Source organism: Phyllostomus hastatus, unplaced genomic scaffold (genome assembly GCF_019186645.2).
Source record: "Phyllostomus hastatus isolate PE091 unplaced genomic scaffold, TTU_PhHast_1.1 phas_scaffold_1066, whole genome shotgun sequence".
Taxonomy (NCBI): Eukaryota; Metazoa; Chordata; class Mammalia; order Chiroptera; family Phyllostomidae; genus Phyllostomus; species Phyllostomus hastatus.
In genome coordinates, this window is record NW_025334004.1 from 3,708,436 (window position 1) to 3,721,952 (window position 13,517).

At 38.9% G+C, this 13,517-nt stretch overlaps 1 protein-coding gene across 5 annotated transcripts in view; it reads left to right on the plus strand.

Moving 5' to 3' along the window:
* Positions 1-1,564, plus strand: part of LOC123828794 (lipase member K-like) — a 74,314-nt gene extending 72,750 nt beyond the window's left edge. For all 5 annotated transcript variants that reach the window (XM_045854136.1, XM_045854137.1, XM_045854135.1 and 2 more), the window contains one exon: positions 1,276-1,564. In XM_045854136.1, coding sequence (XP_045710092.1) covers positions 1,276-1,509 — 234 coding nt within the window. In that variant the 3' untranslated portion in view covers positions 1,510-1,564. The remainder of the gene's footprint in view (positions 1-1,275) is intronic.
* The last annotated feature ends 11,953 nt before the right edge of the window (positions 1,565-13,517 follow it).

The following is a 13,517-nucleotide window of genomic DNA, read 5'->3' on the forward strand; positions in this document are numbered from 1 at the left end:
AAGACTCAGTTGCAAGTAGCATAAATCAACTCTATTTTACACACACACACACACACACACACACACACTGCTTTAGTAAACTAAAAGTATAGTGGTAAACTCACAAAAGCCAGGAACTTAAACACTGTCATCAGGGATCTCTCTCTCTCCCTCTCTCTCCCTCTCCCTCTCCCTCTCCCTCCCTCCCTCCCTCCCTCCCTCCCTCCCTCCCTCCCTCCCTCCCTCCCTCCCTCCCTCCCTCCCTCTCTCTCTCTCTCTCTCTCTCTCTCTCTCTCTCTCTCTCTCTCGTGCTTCCATCATAAAAGTAGTAGGATAGGTGACTAGATGTATGTAGTTCTTTCAACTGCAAACCCAAAGAAAAAGGCAATCATTTTTAACAGTTCTGGCAAAAAGTTCCAAAGAGAACTCGAGCTGAGTTTTAATCATCTCTCATACAACCACTGTGGCCAGGGAAATAAAGAGCTAATTGGCCAGACCTGGTCACCCTGGACCACTCTGGAACTGGAGGAGAGGAATTTGTTGAATCAGCACAGGAAAGGTGTTACCGGAGCCCAGGAGTCAGGGAAAACTTGCCAGGAGATGAGCACCCCGGGCACGATTGCTCTGTAACAGGCTGGCTTTTTTTTTTTTTAATATTTTATTTATTTATTTTTAGAGAGGGAAAGGAGGGAGATAGAGAGAGAGAGAGACATCAATGTGTGGTTGCTGGGGGTTATGGCCTGCAACCCAGGAATGTACCCTGGCTGGGAATCGAACCTGGGGCACTTTGGTTCCCAGCCCGCGCTCAATCCACAGGCTGGCTTTTTAACATCATATTTCCGATGTCTGTTTTTATGAATTGGTTCCAATGCTCCCTGAAGAGTCTGCTCAAATGTCAATAATTCCCCTGAGCCCAGGTTTCTGCATATGTGGAGGGGTATTTATATATATCCTATCCAATATTTTGTTTGAAAGGACACACTCCCAGTCCAAGTGCTACTAGAAAGATGATGTCCATAAAAATACAGGCCCCTTTTCTTTAGGATCATTTCCTATTTCCCCAAAAGTGAAAATCAGAAATACAATGGTTGTTTTTCTAAATTCATAATTCATGTTATTGCCCTGAAGCATTTTAAGTAAATTTAACATTTTAATGTCTGCATATCATTAAGTGTATCCTAATTGTGCATTTTTAACATTTAAAGAACGTGCTTAAAAACTGATAATGTTAGTTCTATAATGTGGTTTTCCATGAAAACTTTTTTTCTTTCTCTCTTTCTCTTTCATTGTATTTAGCTTACACCTCCTGTATACAACGTTTCTCAGATGGAAGTTCCAACAGCAATGTGGAGTGGTGGACAGGACAATGTGGCTGATTCCAAGGACACTGAAAATTTACTTCCTAAAATCACCAGACTCATTTATTACAAATTTATTCCTCACTACAATCATGTGGATTTTTACCTTGGACAGGATGCACCCCAGGAAATTTACCAAGACCTAATTAGAATGATGGAGGAATGTTTTTGAAGTTAAATATACTTACCTTTTTCTAAGCAAGCAAGTTTCCATGATAATAATATGGCATACAGACCCAAAAGCGACCCCTCCAATGACTTGCCTCCTCATGTTGATGCATTTGTGTAGTTTGCACTCCTTGGGTAAGGGAGGGACCTGACACTTGCTTCTAGAATTGGCGAAGGTGATGGGCTGTCACACCCTTGATTAGATTATGTTCCTGGCAAAGGTGCCGGGATGTCACTCCCTGATTACTTTATATTGTATAAGAAACCATGTTAGCAGACCAGAACAGGAGATTCTCCTTGCTGGCTTGATGAAGTAAGCAGCTATGTTGAGGAAACCCATATAGAAAGTAGCTATGTGTGGCTTCTAGGATCTGCTGGTGGCCTCCAGTTGACAACCTGCAAAGAGTCAGGACTCCGTCATACAGCTATAAGGAAATGTATTCTGCCTAAAACTTGAATGAGCTTGGAAGTGCATTCTTTCCCAGGAAAACCTCCAGCTGAGAAGGCAGCCCCGCCAACACTTGGATTGCAGCCTGGTGAGACCTGGAGCAGAGGACCTCGCTATGCCATGCCCTGAACACTGACCCACAGAAACAGTGAGATAATAAATATATGTGGTTCTACACTGCTAAGTCTGTGGTAATTTGTCTTCAGCAATAGCAAACCACTACTGCTATTAATAATAATGTTATTATTGCTGTTATTATTATTTTTGTCTCTTTGGTTAGAAGATTGAGAGACCCGGCTATTTCCCTTTGTCATATTTCCTTTGGCCTGAAGAACCTCCTTGAACATTGCTTGTTTTGTAGGTCAGCTAGTGACCGATTCTCTCAGGGCTTGTCTGGGAAAGAAATCTTTATTTTGACTTCATTTCTTCATTTGTTATTGTGATTAGGACATTTAACATGAGATCTACCTTCTTAATGTATTTTTAAGTGTATATACAGTTTTGTTAACTATAGGTACTATGTTGTACAGAAGATCCCTAGAACTTTTTCTTCTTGCATGACTGAAACTTTGTACCTGTTGAACAACCATTCCCCTCTTCCTCCGCCCCCAGCCCCAGGCAGCCACCATTCTACTCTTTGCATCTATGAGTTTGACTATTTTATATACTTTATAAACATGAATCATTCAGCATTTGTCCTTTGTGACTAGATTATTTCACTAAGTACCATATTTTGCCATGTATAATGTACACTTTTTTTGCTCAAAGTTTTGAGGGAAAAACGAGGATGCACACCATTCATTGGTAGAACTGAAACGCGGCTGCACATCATACACAGCGACATGCAGTATAATGTCCTTTAGGTTCACCCATGTTGTTGCCTATGACAGGAGGTCTTTTTAAAAGCTGGATAGTATTCCAATGTATGTATTGGAATACATACATTGTGGAGTGCATGAAAAATGCATCCCACATTTCTCTTACCCATTTGTTCATCAGTGAACGTGTACGTTGCTCCCAGATCTTGGCTATTGTGAATAATGTTGGAATGAACCAGGAGCACATATATCTTTTCAAGGTCTTGATTTCAATTCTTTTGGATACACAGAAATGAGATTGCCACATCACAAGATGGTTTTATTTTTAATTTTTTGAGGAAATTCCTGTTTTCTATACTGTTTTCTATAGCAACTGCACCATTTTGTGTCCCCACCAACAGTGTATAAAATTTCAAATTTTTCCACATCCTCAATAATACTTGTCTTTTGTTGTTGTTGTTTTTTGACAATAGCCACCCAAACAGATGTGAAGTCATATCTTACTGTGATTTTGATTTGTAGTTCCCTGATGATTAGTGATGATGGAAAAAAGCTTATACCTGTGAGACTTCTGCTCCAGGAGGGAGGAAGAAGAGGGGAATGTGTACATCCTTAGAAAGGGTTCGAGAGGCTCCCAGAATTTCTATCTGTGCTGACTGGTGAATTCTTATCTTGCCTTAATTTCTGAAAGATATTTTTCCTTACAATTGACTTTTAGATTGACCTGCTTCATATTTTGTTGTTGCTCCTTCAGTGCTTTAAAAATGTTGTTCATTGACTTTTGGAATATGTAGTTTCTGGTAAGTATGTAATACCATATCTCTGTTTCTTTGTAGTTCATGTACCTTTTTTCTTTGTTTTTAAATATTCTTTTTGTCAATAATATTTAGCAATTTCATTTGGGTGAAACTTGTGTTTTTGTGTGTATTTTATTTAGAACTTTACAGGCTTCTTGGATCTATGCATATATAGTTTTTATCAAATTTGGAAAAATTGTGTCCATGGTTTCTTCAAGTATCTTTCATGCTTTACTTTCCCTGGGTCTCAAATCACATATATGTCAAGCCACTTGCAGTTGACTCACAAGTCACTGCAGCTGTGTTTTCCCTGAGTGATTTCCTCTGCATGTTTTAGCTCACATACTTTCTCTTCTATGGCTTCACATTCTGCAGTTGTTTCTTTTGCACTATCTAATCTGCTGTTACTATACTTGGTGCATTTTTTTATTTTGGATACTGTATTGTTTATCTCTAGATGTTTCATTTAGGTCTTTTGTATATCTTCTGTATCTTTCTTCCTTGCTTTTGTCTTTAAATTCTTTAACATCATAAACATATTTTACTACCTGTTTTAACATACTTTCTGTTTACTTAATTATCTCTGTCATTTGTGAGTTTGTTCTATATATTGACTTTCTTCTGCTTAAGGGCTATATTTTCCTGCTTCCATTCCACATTCATAAATTTTTATTGGATGCCAGACTGTAACCAAACGCAGATCCAGCTATCTGCCACTACAAAAGCCAATACTTGAGAGGCAGGTGCTGATATAGGGGAAGTGGTTTATTTTCAGATGCCAGCCATCTGAAAGATGGGGGACTCATGTCTCAAAGCCCATCTCCATTTCTCTCAGTGGAGGCAGAGGTCTTTCTAACAAAGAGATGAAGGGAAGGTGTTGAAAACTCTATGGGCAGACGAGCACGGTCCATTCCAATAAGGCAAGTGATGGTCTGGTGTGCATCATGCTGGTTTAGTCATTCAGGATTCACATCATCCTGGCTCCACAGTCAAAGGAGAGTAAATTTCCCAGAGCTGGGATTCCTGAAGGTTGGGGTCAGTTTTTTGAAGTTAGTTCCTAGGATTCTTACATAAACATGCTGTTTAGCTACAAGCTACATATTGGTCTGAGTCAGCACTTGCAGAAATAATATCAAAGGATGTTGGGGTGGGTTATAATTTTCCACCATTATAATTTTCCACTGTTACAAGACTGAATTTTGCATTGTTGAATGCTGAATTTTATTTTATCCCTTTAAATAGGGTTGGAAATTTTTGGCAGTCAATTAATTTACTTGCATCTAAGTTTGACTGTTTTGAAGCTTTTCCATCTCCCAGAGACAGGTCTAGCAATCTCCCCTCTAAGGAAATTTAGCTCTAACACTGAGACAAGTCCTTTCCAAGGTCTCCATTGAATTCCCATGTGTTCAGGGAGGTCTCTTCTTGCTGGTTGGTAGGAACTCAATTCGATCCCTATGTATACTCTAGAAATTGTTTTACTTACAGTTCCTTGGCAATTATTTTCCTCTGAAAGTTTACCTTTGTGCACTCTTGTGGAATTTTACCCTGTCCACTCTTGTGGAATTTTGTCCTTTGCATTAGTAGATTATTATTTAGCCAAAGGCTCCGGAAGATGTATCTTGATATTTCAAGAGCGCTTTCTCTTGATTGCTCCTTTTTCTTTGCTACTCAGTCCCATATATTTTATTGTCTTCATTCTCCCTGATTTCTCTGTCACCTTCTGTCTTTGTCACCTTCAGTAAACTAGACCACTGAGCTTTCTTTGGGTTCCCCTACCTTTGATGCAATGTGGAAATTGTTGATAGGCAAAAAGCTAAGGGCTTCATAGGGCTCACCTGATTGTTTTCATCCTCTTAGCTATGGTCACAGTGCTGCCTGCTCACCAATGTCTGAAAAATGTTTATTATGCTGGTTCCAATTTTCTAATTTTGATGGTAGGATGATAGTTCTAAAATTTGTTACTCTCTCATGACTAGAAGTGAAAGTCAAGATCTTTTTAAAAGTTATATCATTCTGCGAATGTGTAGCTGGTAGAATTTTTTTGTCTACAATGTTTCCCTTAAGCTGAATGGAATTATAATTGTCACAACATTGCATTTCTTAATCAAGTTGGATTTTCTTGTTTTTATTGCTTTATCTTAAAATTATTTTCTTAATTTATAATTTCTTTTCAGTAGGAATATCAAAGTACATCATCATCACTTTCATCAATTATATCAATTCAATAATTATAGTTTGATTTTGTACTATGTGTCCAATATTCTGAACATTGGCAGCTTCTAGAAGGGAGAAAACTTTCACATGGCACCATTATTTTTCAGTCTAATCATAAGCCTACTTTGTGAAGGAGGTGGGAGGTCTCCTTAGTGGTAAATAGTGTTTGTAGTCCCTGCCAAAGGATTTTTTGAGCATCTCCTTAAAGTTACAAGTCATTAATTTAAAAATATTACCCTGCATTTCTTATACATTAAAGGCTAGAGATATGGGATGAAAGAAGAAAAATGTGGTTCTTGCCCTTATGATTTATGTATTGAATTTAAAGTGTAATGGGAAATTTCAACATTGATGGCCGGTATTGACCATAGAGCAAGGATTCTTTCTGCACCGACCGTCTGGCTTACGTTGCCTGAAAGTCTGTGTTTTCAGCTGTGAATAAGGACAGTAATTAAAATAATGAACATTATTTAGCACTAATTGTGCACTTATTAATTTAATTAACTTTTATTAAATATATGGCCTAAGTCATTCACCCCTTTCCATATCTTTGTTATAAAGGTACTATGCTTAGCTGTAGGTCCAGGACAAATAATGCCCCTTTATTTTATAACAAAAGCTTTTATTACAAAATCATAAGCATGAAATCCTGTAACATAACATATCACACTCAAGCACACCATATGAAATTTTAGGTGAAATGTTCAAGTTGTTGTCCATCTCATGCAAGACATCGCTACCAACAACACTCGAGCAGGCCTTACTTCTGCCAAACCCTGTATTTGCTAGAAGTCCACTGAGACTCAGAAAACATGAATACTAGCTCAGGTCAAATATTTAAGAATTAAAAGTGAATCTGAGCTTTGATCCCAGAGTTTTCTGACCCAAATCTTAGGCTTTAAATCTTTCTTGTTTTGTTTCCCAATATGGAGTCCAGGTTAGGGTAGTTGAGTCAGGAAAGTGCCTACTTGTTAGAGGATTCTTGGGGCAAGACCAGAATTTAACACAGACTTAAAGTAAACAGAGAAACTAAAGCAAAATCTATGTCACCTGAACTACAGAGAGGACTGACTAAACCAGCAGCAAGGGCTGGGGATGAAATGGGCAATGCCAGGGCAGAACAGGAGTGTGCATAAGTATGTAAAGCAGGCTACCCAAGTTCTGAGTCAAAACCAGGTTGACAGCTTGGTTGGTATTCATCTGACAAATCTGTTGACAGGAGTGTTGTGATGGCTTTTGCATAGCTTCAACACTTCAGGGTAGCAGCTAAGTATCATCCTCTTGACCCTTCCCAATGTAATTCTTGTCAATGAAGCCCTGCCCTGCAACCTTGGAGAATGACCCAAGCCTCAAGAGAACAATCTTCCCTTCAATATTTAGTAGAATCAGAAAGATAATGAATAATAAACTAACAAACAAAGTAGAAACAGACCCCTAAGTATAGGGAATGGACCAATAGCTGTCAGAGGGGAGGGAAGTTGAGGGGTGGGGTGAAAAAAACAACCCCATAGACACAGAAAACAGATTGGTGATTAGCAGAGGGAAAGGAGGGGGAGAGGGCAGGTGGAGGAGGGTATAGGAGGGATAAATGGTGATGGAAGGAGATTTGACAGTGTATTATAGAATAGTACACCTTTCTTACACATTCATACATTCATAGCTGAGATTCCTTACACAAGGCTGAACATTTTCACATTTTTAGGTTCTATTGACTCACTCATTTTAGTGTTGGTTCCAGAGTTGCATCCTGCGCACCAGCATGGTGTCTGACAGGTCCATTGGTTCAGTAAAATGAAAACCAGTTCTCTCTTAATCATTCCTTTTAAGGATATCTTGCATACTAGCAATATTTGTGAAGATCATCATAACAAAGAGTTGTTCGCATTTCTATGGCACTTCATGGTCATTTTAAAGTGCTTTCACAGGTATAAATACCTTTCCTCTTATAGACTGAGAGGTAATATGGGGTCACGATGGAAATGGTGCTAAACAATGAAAGTTCCAAAGCTAGCTCTACTAATTATCATTAATTCTAGCAATTTCCTTTTTCCACAGAATGGAGGCATTCTTTCCTGTCTACCCCCTATGCTGTCTTAAAGATCAAAGATGTTTATGAAGCACATTTGTACAGCACAGTACTGACACATGGGCCTTGAAGTCCAAGTTGTTTAGGTTTAGTTCCCAGATCTATTGTGACATTCATATCCATAAAAAAGTTTATCATTCCAATCTATATTTTTTATCTGTAAAATGGAGATAATGTTAGTACTTCTATTATTGGGTTGTTGTGAGATAATGAATTAAAAAATTTAACACAATGCCAGTTACATAGGAAGCAGTTAATAAGTATTATTATTTATAAAGTGTTATATAAAGATAAAGGCTCAATATTTTTAATCATAACCAAAACCCTTTATAGAAGAATAAAATGCTTAATTTACATAGGAATTAAGTGCAGTATATCAAGTCATTAAATGACATATGTAAAGTCATACCTATTTTCTTGCCCTCTTTAGACTTGTGTATATTAATATTTACCTTAATAACATTAATAGAAATCATATCTACCTATTATTTTGAAACACTCTTGCCAAGCACTATGTTAAATGCTTCTGTACTTTTTCTTGTTTAATTCTAATAACACTCCTAAAGATGGACTCCATGTTTTCCCATTTTACAGATAAGGAAATTGGATATTTGAAAAGTTAATAACTTTCTGAAGGGGTGGAGCCACTTTTTAAAAATATATTTTATTGATTATGCTATTACAGTTGTCCCATTTTCCCCGCTTCACTCCCCTCCACCCTGTACACCCTCTCCCACCCACATCCCCCCCTTTAGTCATGTCCACGTGTCATACTTATAAGTTCTTTAGCTTCTACATTTCCCATACTATTCTTACCCTCCCCCTATCTATTTTCAACCTACAATCTATGCTACTTATTCTCTGTACCTTTTCCCCCTCTCTCCTCCTCCCACTCCCCTGTTGCTAACCCTCCATGTGCCCTCCATTTCTGTGGTTCTGTTCCTGTTCTAGTTGTTTACTTAGTTTCTTTTGGTTTTGCTTTAGGTGTGGTTGTTAATAATTGTGAGTTTGCTGTCCTTTTACTATACATGTTTTTTCTTTATCTTCTTTTCTTAGATAAGTCCCTTTAACATTTCCTAAAATAAGGTCTTGGTGATGATGAACTCCTTTAACTTGACCTTATCTGAGAAGCACTTTATCTGCCCTTCCATTCTAAATGAAAGCTTTGCTGGATAGAGTAATCTTGGATGTAGGTCCTTGCCTTTCATGACTTGGAATACTTCTTTCCAGCCCCTTCTTGCCTGCAAGGTCTCCTTTGAGAAATCAGCTGACAGGCTGATGGGAACTCCTTTGTAGGTTACTGTCCCCTTATCTCTTGCTGCTTCTAGGATTCCCTCCCTCATTTTTACCTTGGCTAATGTAATTATGATGTGCCTTGGTGTGTTTCTTCTTGGGTCCAACTTCTTTGGGACTCTCTGAGCTTCCTGGATTTCCTGAAAGTTTATTTCCTTTGCCAGAATGGGGAAGTTCTCCTTTATTATTTGTTCAAATATGTGTTCAATCTGTTGCTTTTCCTCTTCCCCTTCTGGTACCCCTATAATTCGGATGTTGGAACGTTTAAAGATGTCCTGGAGGTTCCTAAGCTTCTCCTCGTTTTTTTGAATTCTTATTTCTTCCTTCTTTCCTGTTTGGTTGTTTTTTTCTTCCTTCTGGTCCACTCTATTGTTTTGAATACCAGTTTCCTTCCCATCACTAGTGCTTCTCTGTGCATCTTCCTTCATCTCATTTATGGTAACCTGCATTTTTTCATGTAATTTGTGCCCAAAATCAACCAATTCTGTGAGCTTCCTGATCACCAGTGTTTTGAACTATGCATCTGATAGATTGGCTATCTCTTGGTCACTCTAAAGGATGAGCCTTGGGGCATTGATCTGTTTTTCTGTTTGAGACAGGTCTCTCTCTCTCTCTCTCTCTCTCTTTTTTTTTGGTCTGGTCACTCCTGTTATGGTGAGGGGCAGAGCCTTAGGTGTTCACCGGGGCTGGGCACCCCAGTCGCTAGATTGTGAAGTTGTACGTGAGGGGTGGGGGCGGGAGGGAACAATGGCAGTAGCTCCATTCTCCTGGGACCTCAGTCCCTTCCCTGGGATCCTGGGCCTCGTGCTCTGCCCTGGTCCACAATCACTGCCCCACTGGGTCCACCAGCTGCTGCCTGCACACTCAGGGTCCACCTGCTGTGATCTTGCACACCCCGGATGCCTTACGTACTCCCAGTTGCCTTATGCACCCAGTTCTCCCCATTCTCCATGCGCCACAACCCACGTCCGGCTGCTCCTCTCTGCTCCTCCTACTGGTCTGGATGAATGGGTCTACTTCAACTTCTTGGCTGTCCGACTTCCATTCAGATAAATTCTCTGTCATTTCTGAGTGTTATTCTACCTCTAAATTGTTGTTGTTCTAGTCTTGGTTGTGCGTGGAGGTACGGTGCTTCCACCTATGCCTCCGTCTTGCTGAAAGTCGGAACCACTTTTTTGAGGGGCGAGAGCAGTGACCCCAAAGCTGTCTCTTCCTACTGAGGCCAGCATGCTCATTAACCATGATGCTATATTGCCTCTCACAATGGAATGTTGCCAGCATAAGGGTATTTCTGAATTATTCTCCATTTTTTGCACAATCAATTAAATAATCTCTAATGCTTCATCTAGTGCTATAATACCTGCTATGGAGAGAGAAGGGGACCAGGTATTGTGTGCATGCATGGAAATGGGAGATTAATATATTTTTATTATTTTAATTAAATCTCCTGGAGTGACATTAGTTAATAAGATTATATGACTTTCAAGTGTATATTCTATGATACATTATCAGTATATCACATTGTGTGCCCACTGACCAAAGTCAAATCTCCTGTTACCATATATGATTCCTTTTACCTTTACCTTTACCTTTACCAGCACTCCCATCCCTCTTCCCTCTGGTAACCACCATACCATTGTCTGTGTCTATGAGGTTTTTTGTTTGTTTTTCTTATTTTTGAGTGCCAAGTATAGCACATTATCTCATTTAATTTTTACAATAGTTTATGAGTGAGATGTTAGTAAACTCATTTTACCTATGAAGAAGATAAGTTCCAGAAATAATTAGGTACCCCAGGTCCAATGGCAAGTAACTATCTTGTTACTCTGATTCCCAAGAATATTTCCATATGCTGTCAAGGTTGTGATCTAGGTGTAAATATAACCATATGTAAATGGAAGGTGAGAGAAACCTTGGAGTGTCCACAGACAGAAAGAGAGCCAGAGGATGTGGAGTTTATCTGGTTTCCAAATGAACTTGGGCAAAGGGTCAGTTGCCTCATGGCAGTAGATTTGTCTGTCTCTTTTATGGTCACACCAATGACCTCTCAGGCACAGAGTCAGTGATTTATGAATGGTTGTTAAATAGCTGAGTGTCCTCTCTGTCTTCCAAGTACTTGACTGGGTCCTGAGGAAATTGGGGTACTTTTAAAACAAATTCATATGTATTTGGCTAAGACTCATTTCTCAAGAATTTGTTGGCATAAATAAGGAGCTATAGATGTGAAAGAGAGAAAACAGAAAGAGATCTGAACCTTGGCAGGGGAAGCCTGGCTGGCCGGACACCAGAAGTCTTCACAGGAAGGCACGTCTGGGGACTATGGAGTATCAGAGTGTCATAACCTGATACTTGGCCTTGTTAGTGTCCCAGAAATGACCTCACTTAACACGTGCTGAGTCACATAACCGAAATGTAACTGAGAAGCTATGAATCATAAGCCCCAAACATGTAATTTATATTAAAATCTATAGCTGTCAAAAACCTATATCAATTTTTATGCCAAACTAATGGATGGTTTCCCTGTAATAAAACACATAGAAAGTTCCAGTAAGACAATGTTGCTTGGTATGCAAGGATTACAGGGGACTTCCCATAAGACTGTCAGTGCTTTCTCAAAAGAAATCTTGCAGGCTAAAAAGGATTGGCAAGAAATATCCAAAGTCATGAAAAGCAGGGACCTACAGACAAAATTGTTCCACCCAGCAAAGATATCATGTAGAAACAAAAGGCAGATAAAGAGTTTCCCAGGCAAGAAAAAACTAAAGGAGTTCATCATTACAAAACCATTATTATATGAAATGTTAAAGGGATTTATTTAAGAAAAAGAAGATCAAAACTATGAACAATAAAATGACAATAAATACATATCTATCAACAATTGCATCTAAAAAACAAACTAAGGAAACAAGAAGAATAGAGACAGAATCATGGATACAGAGAGCATATTGATGGTTGCCAGGTGGGATGGGGGTTTAGAGGAATGGATGAAGAGGTGAGGGGATTAAGTACAAATAGGTAGTTACAGAATTGCCATGGGGATGTAAAGTACAGTACAGGAAATGGAGTAGCCAAAGAACTTATTGCATAAGCAATGGTGTGGGGATTGACTTAGGGAGTGGAAGATGCTGGGTGGAGAGGGACAAAGGGGGAAAAGCTGGGACAACTATAATAGCATAATCAAGAAAATGTAATTTAAAAAAGCCAGAGGAAGTATGTGGTTTAACAGAAACCATTACCTACATAACTATTCAAGTGCACTGAGCCTTTTCCATAAGAAAACAGCAGTCTAAGCACATTACATTTAAGCTTCACAATAGCTTTATAAAATGATACCATTTGTATCCTTTCTTTGTAGATTAGGGAACTAAAATTTGAAAATATTGGGCAACTTGCCTCAGAATATCATTTCTCTAAACTTCAGGATCTTGAATTTAGATACTATGCTCTTAATCTTTATGCTATAATATTGTGTTTATTATGAACTAGCTGGGCACTTATGAAGAGTAATGAGGTAGACATTGTTCCTGCCCAAATGGAACTTCACAGACTAAAGAAAAAAGCAGATACTCTACATCTGCTTACTCACATAATTAAATCTTTCATTAAAATTGTGCTGAATCCACTAATATGAAGTGCACCCTTATCAGGTGGACAGGGAAATCTTCTCTGAGGAAATGAAACTGTGGCTGAGATCTTTAAATTTTCAGATATTACGGGCAGGGGAATGGCCCAGGTGGCAAGGAGCTGGCTTACTGAAGAGAATTAAAGAAGCACAAGGAGACAGGGAGTACTGAACTTAAAGATGCAGGTTGAGCCTGGTTTTTAGGTCTTCCTAAACACTCAGAGAATTGTGACTGTCAAGCCATTAATAAGTTGTAATCTCAGGAGTGTTCAAAATAGAATCAGGTCAGACGTGTGATTTAAAGCAATGATAATATTGGCAGAGTGGAGAATGAATTAGATGGGTGTAGGGAATCTAGTTTGAAGATTGCTGTGGTTCAGCTGGAGATGAAGGTCTACTCTATTTGGAACCATAAAGCTAGCCATAGACAAACGTTTTCTCAATTCTACATTAAGGATTCTTAAGAACCAGTAATGAATTTTTGCTGATACCCATGATCTACAAGCAAAACCTCTCAAGAAAGTTGCTATGTTGGTGCTTATTCAATCAATACCATATGATTTCATGCATATGTGGTATCTAATGCACAAACTGAACTAACAAGCAAAACAGAGACACACTCATAGATGGAGAGCAGATGACAGATAATTAGGGAGGGGGAAGTTAGGGGGTGGAGGGATTGAGCAAAAAGGAAAAAGGACTCATGAACATGGGCAACAGTGTGGGGATTGCTA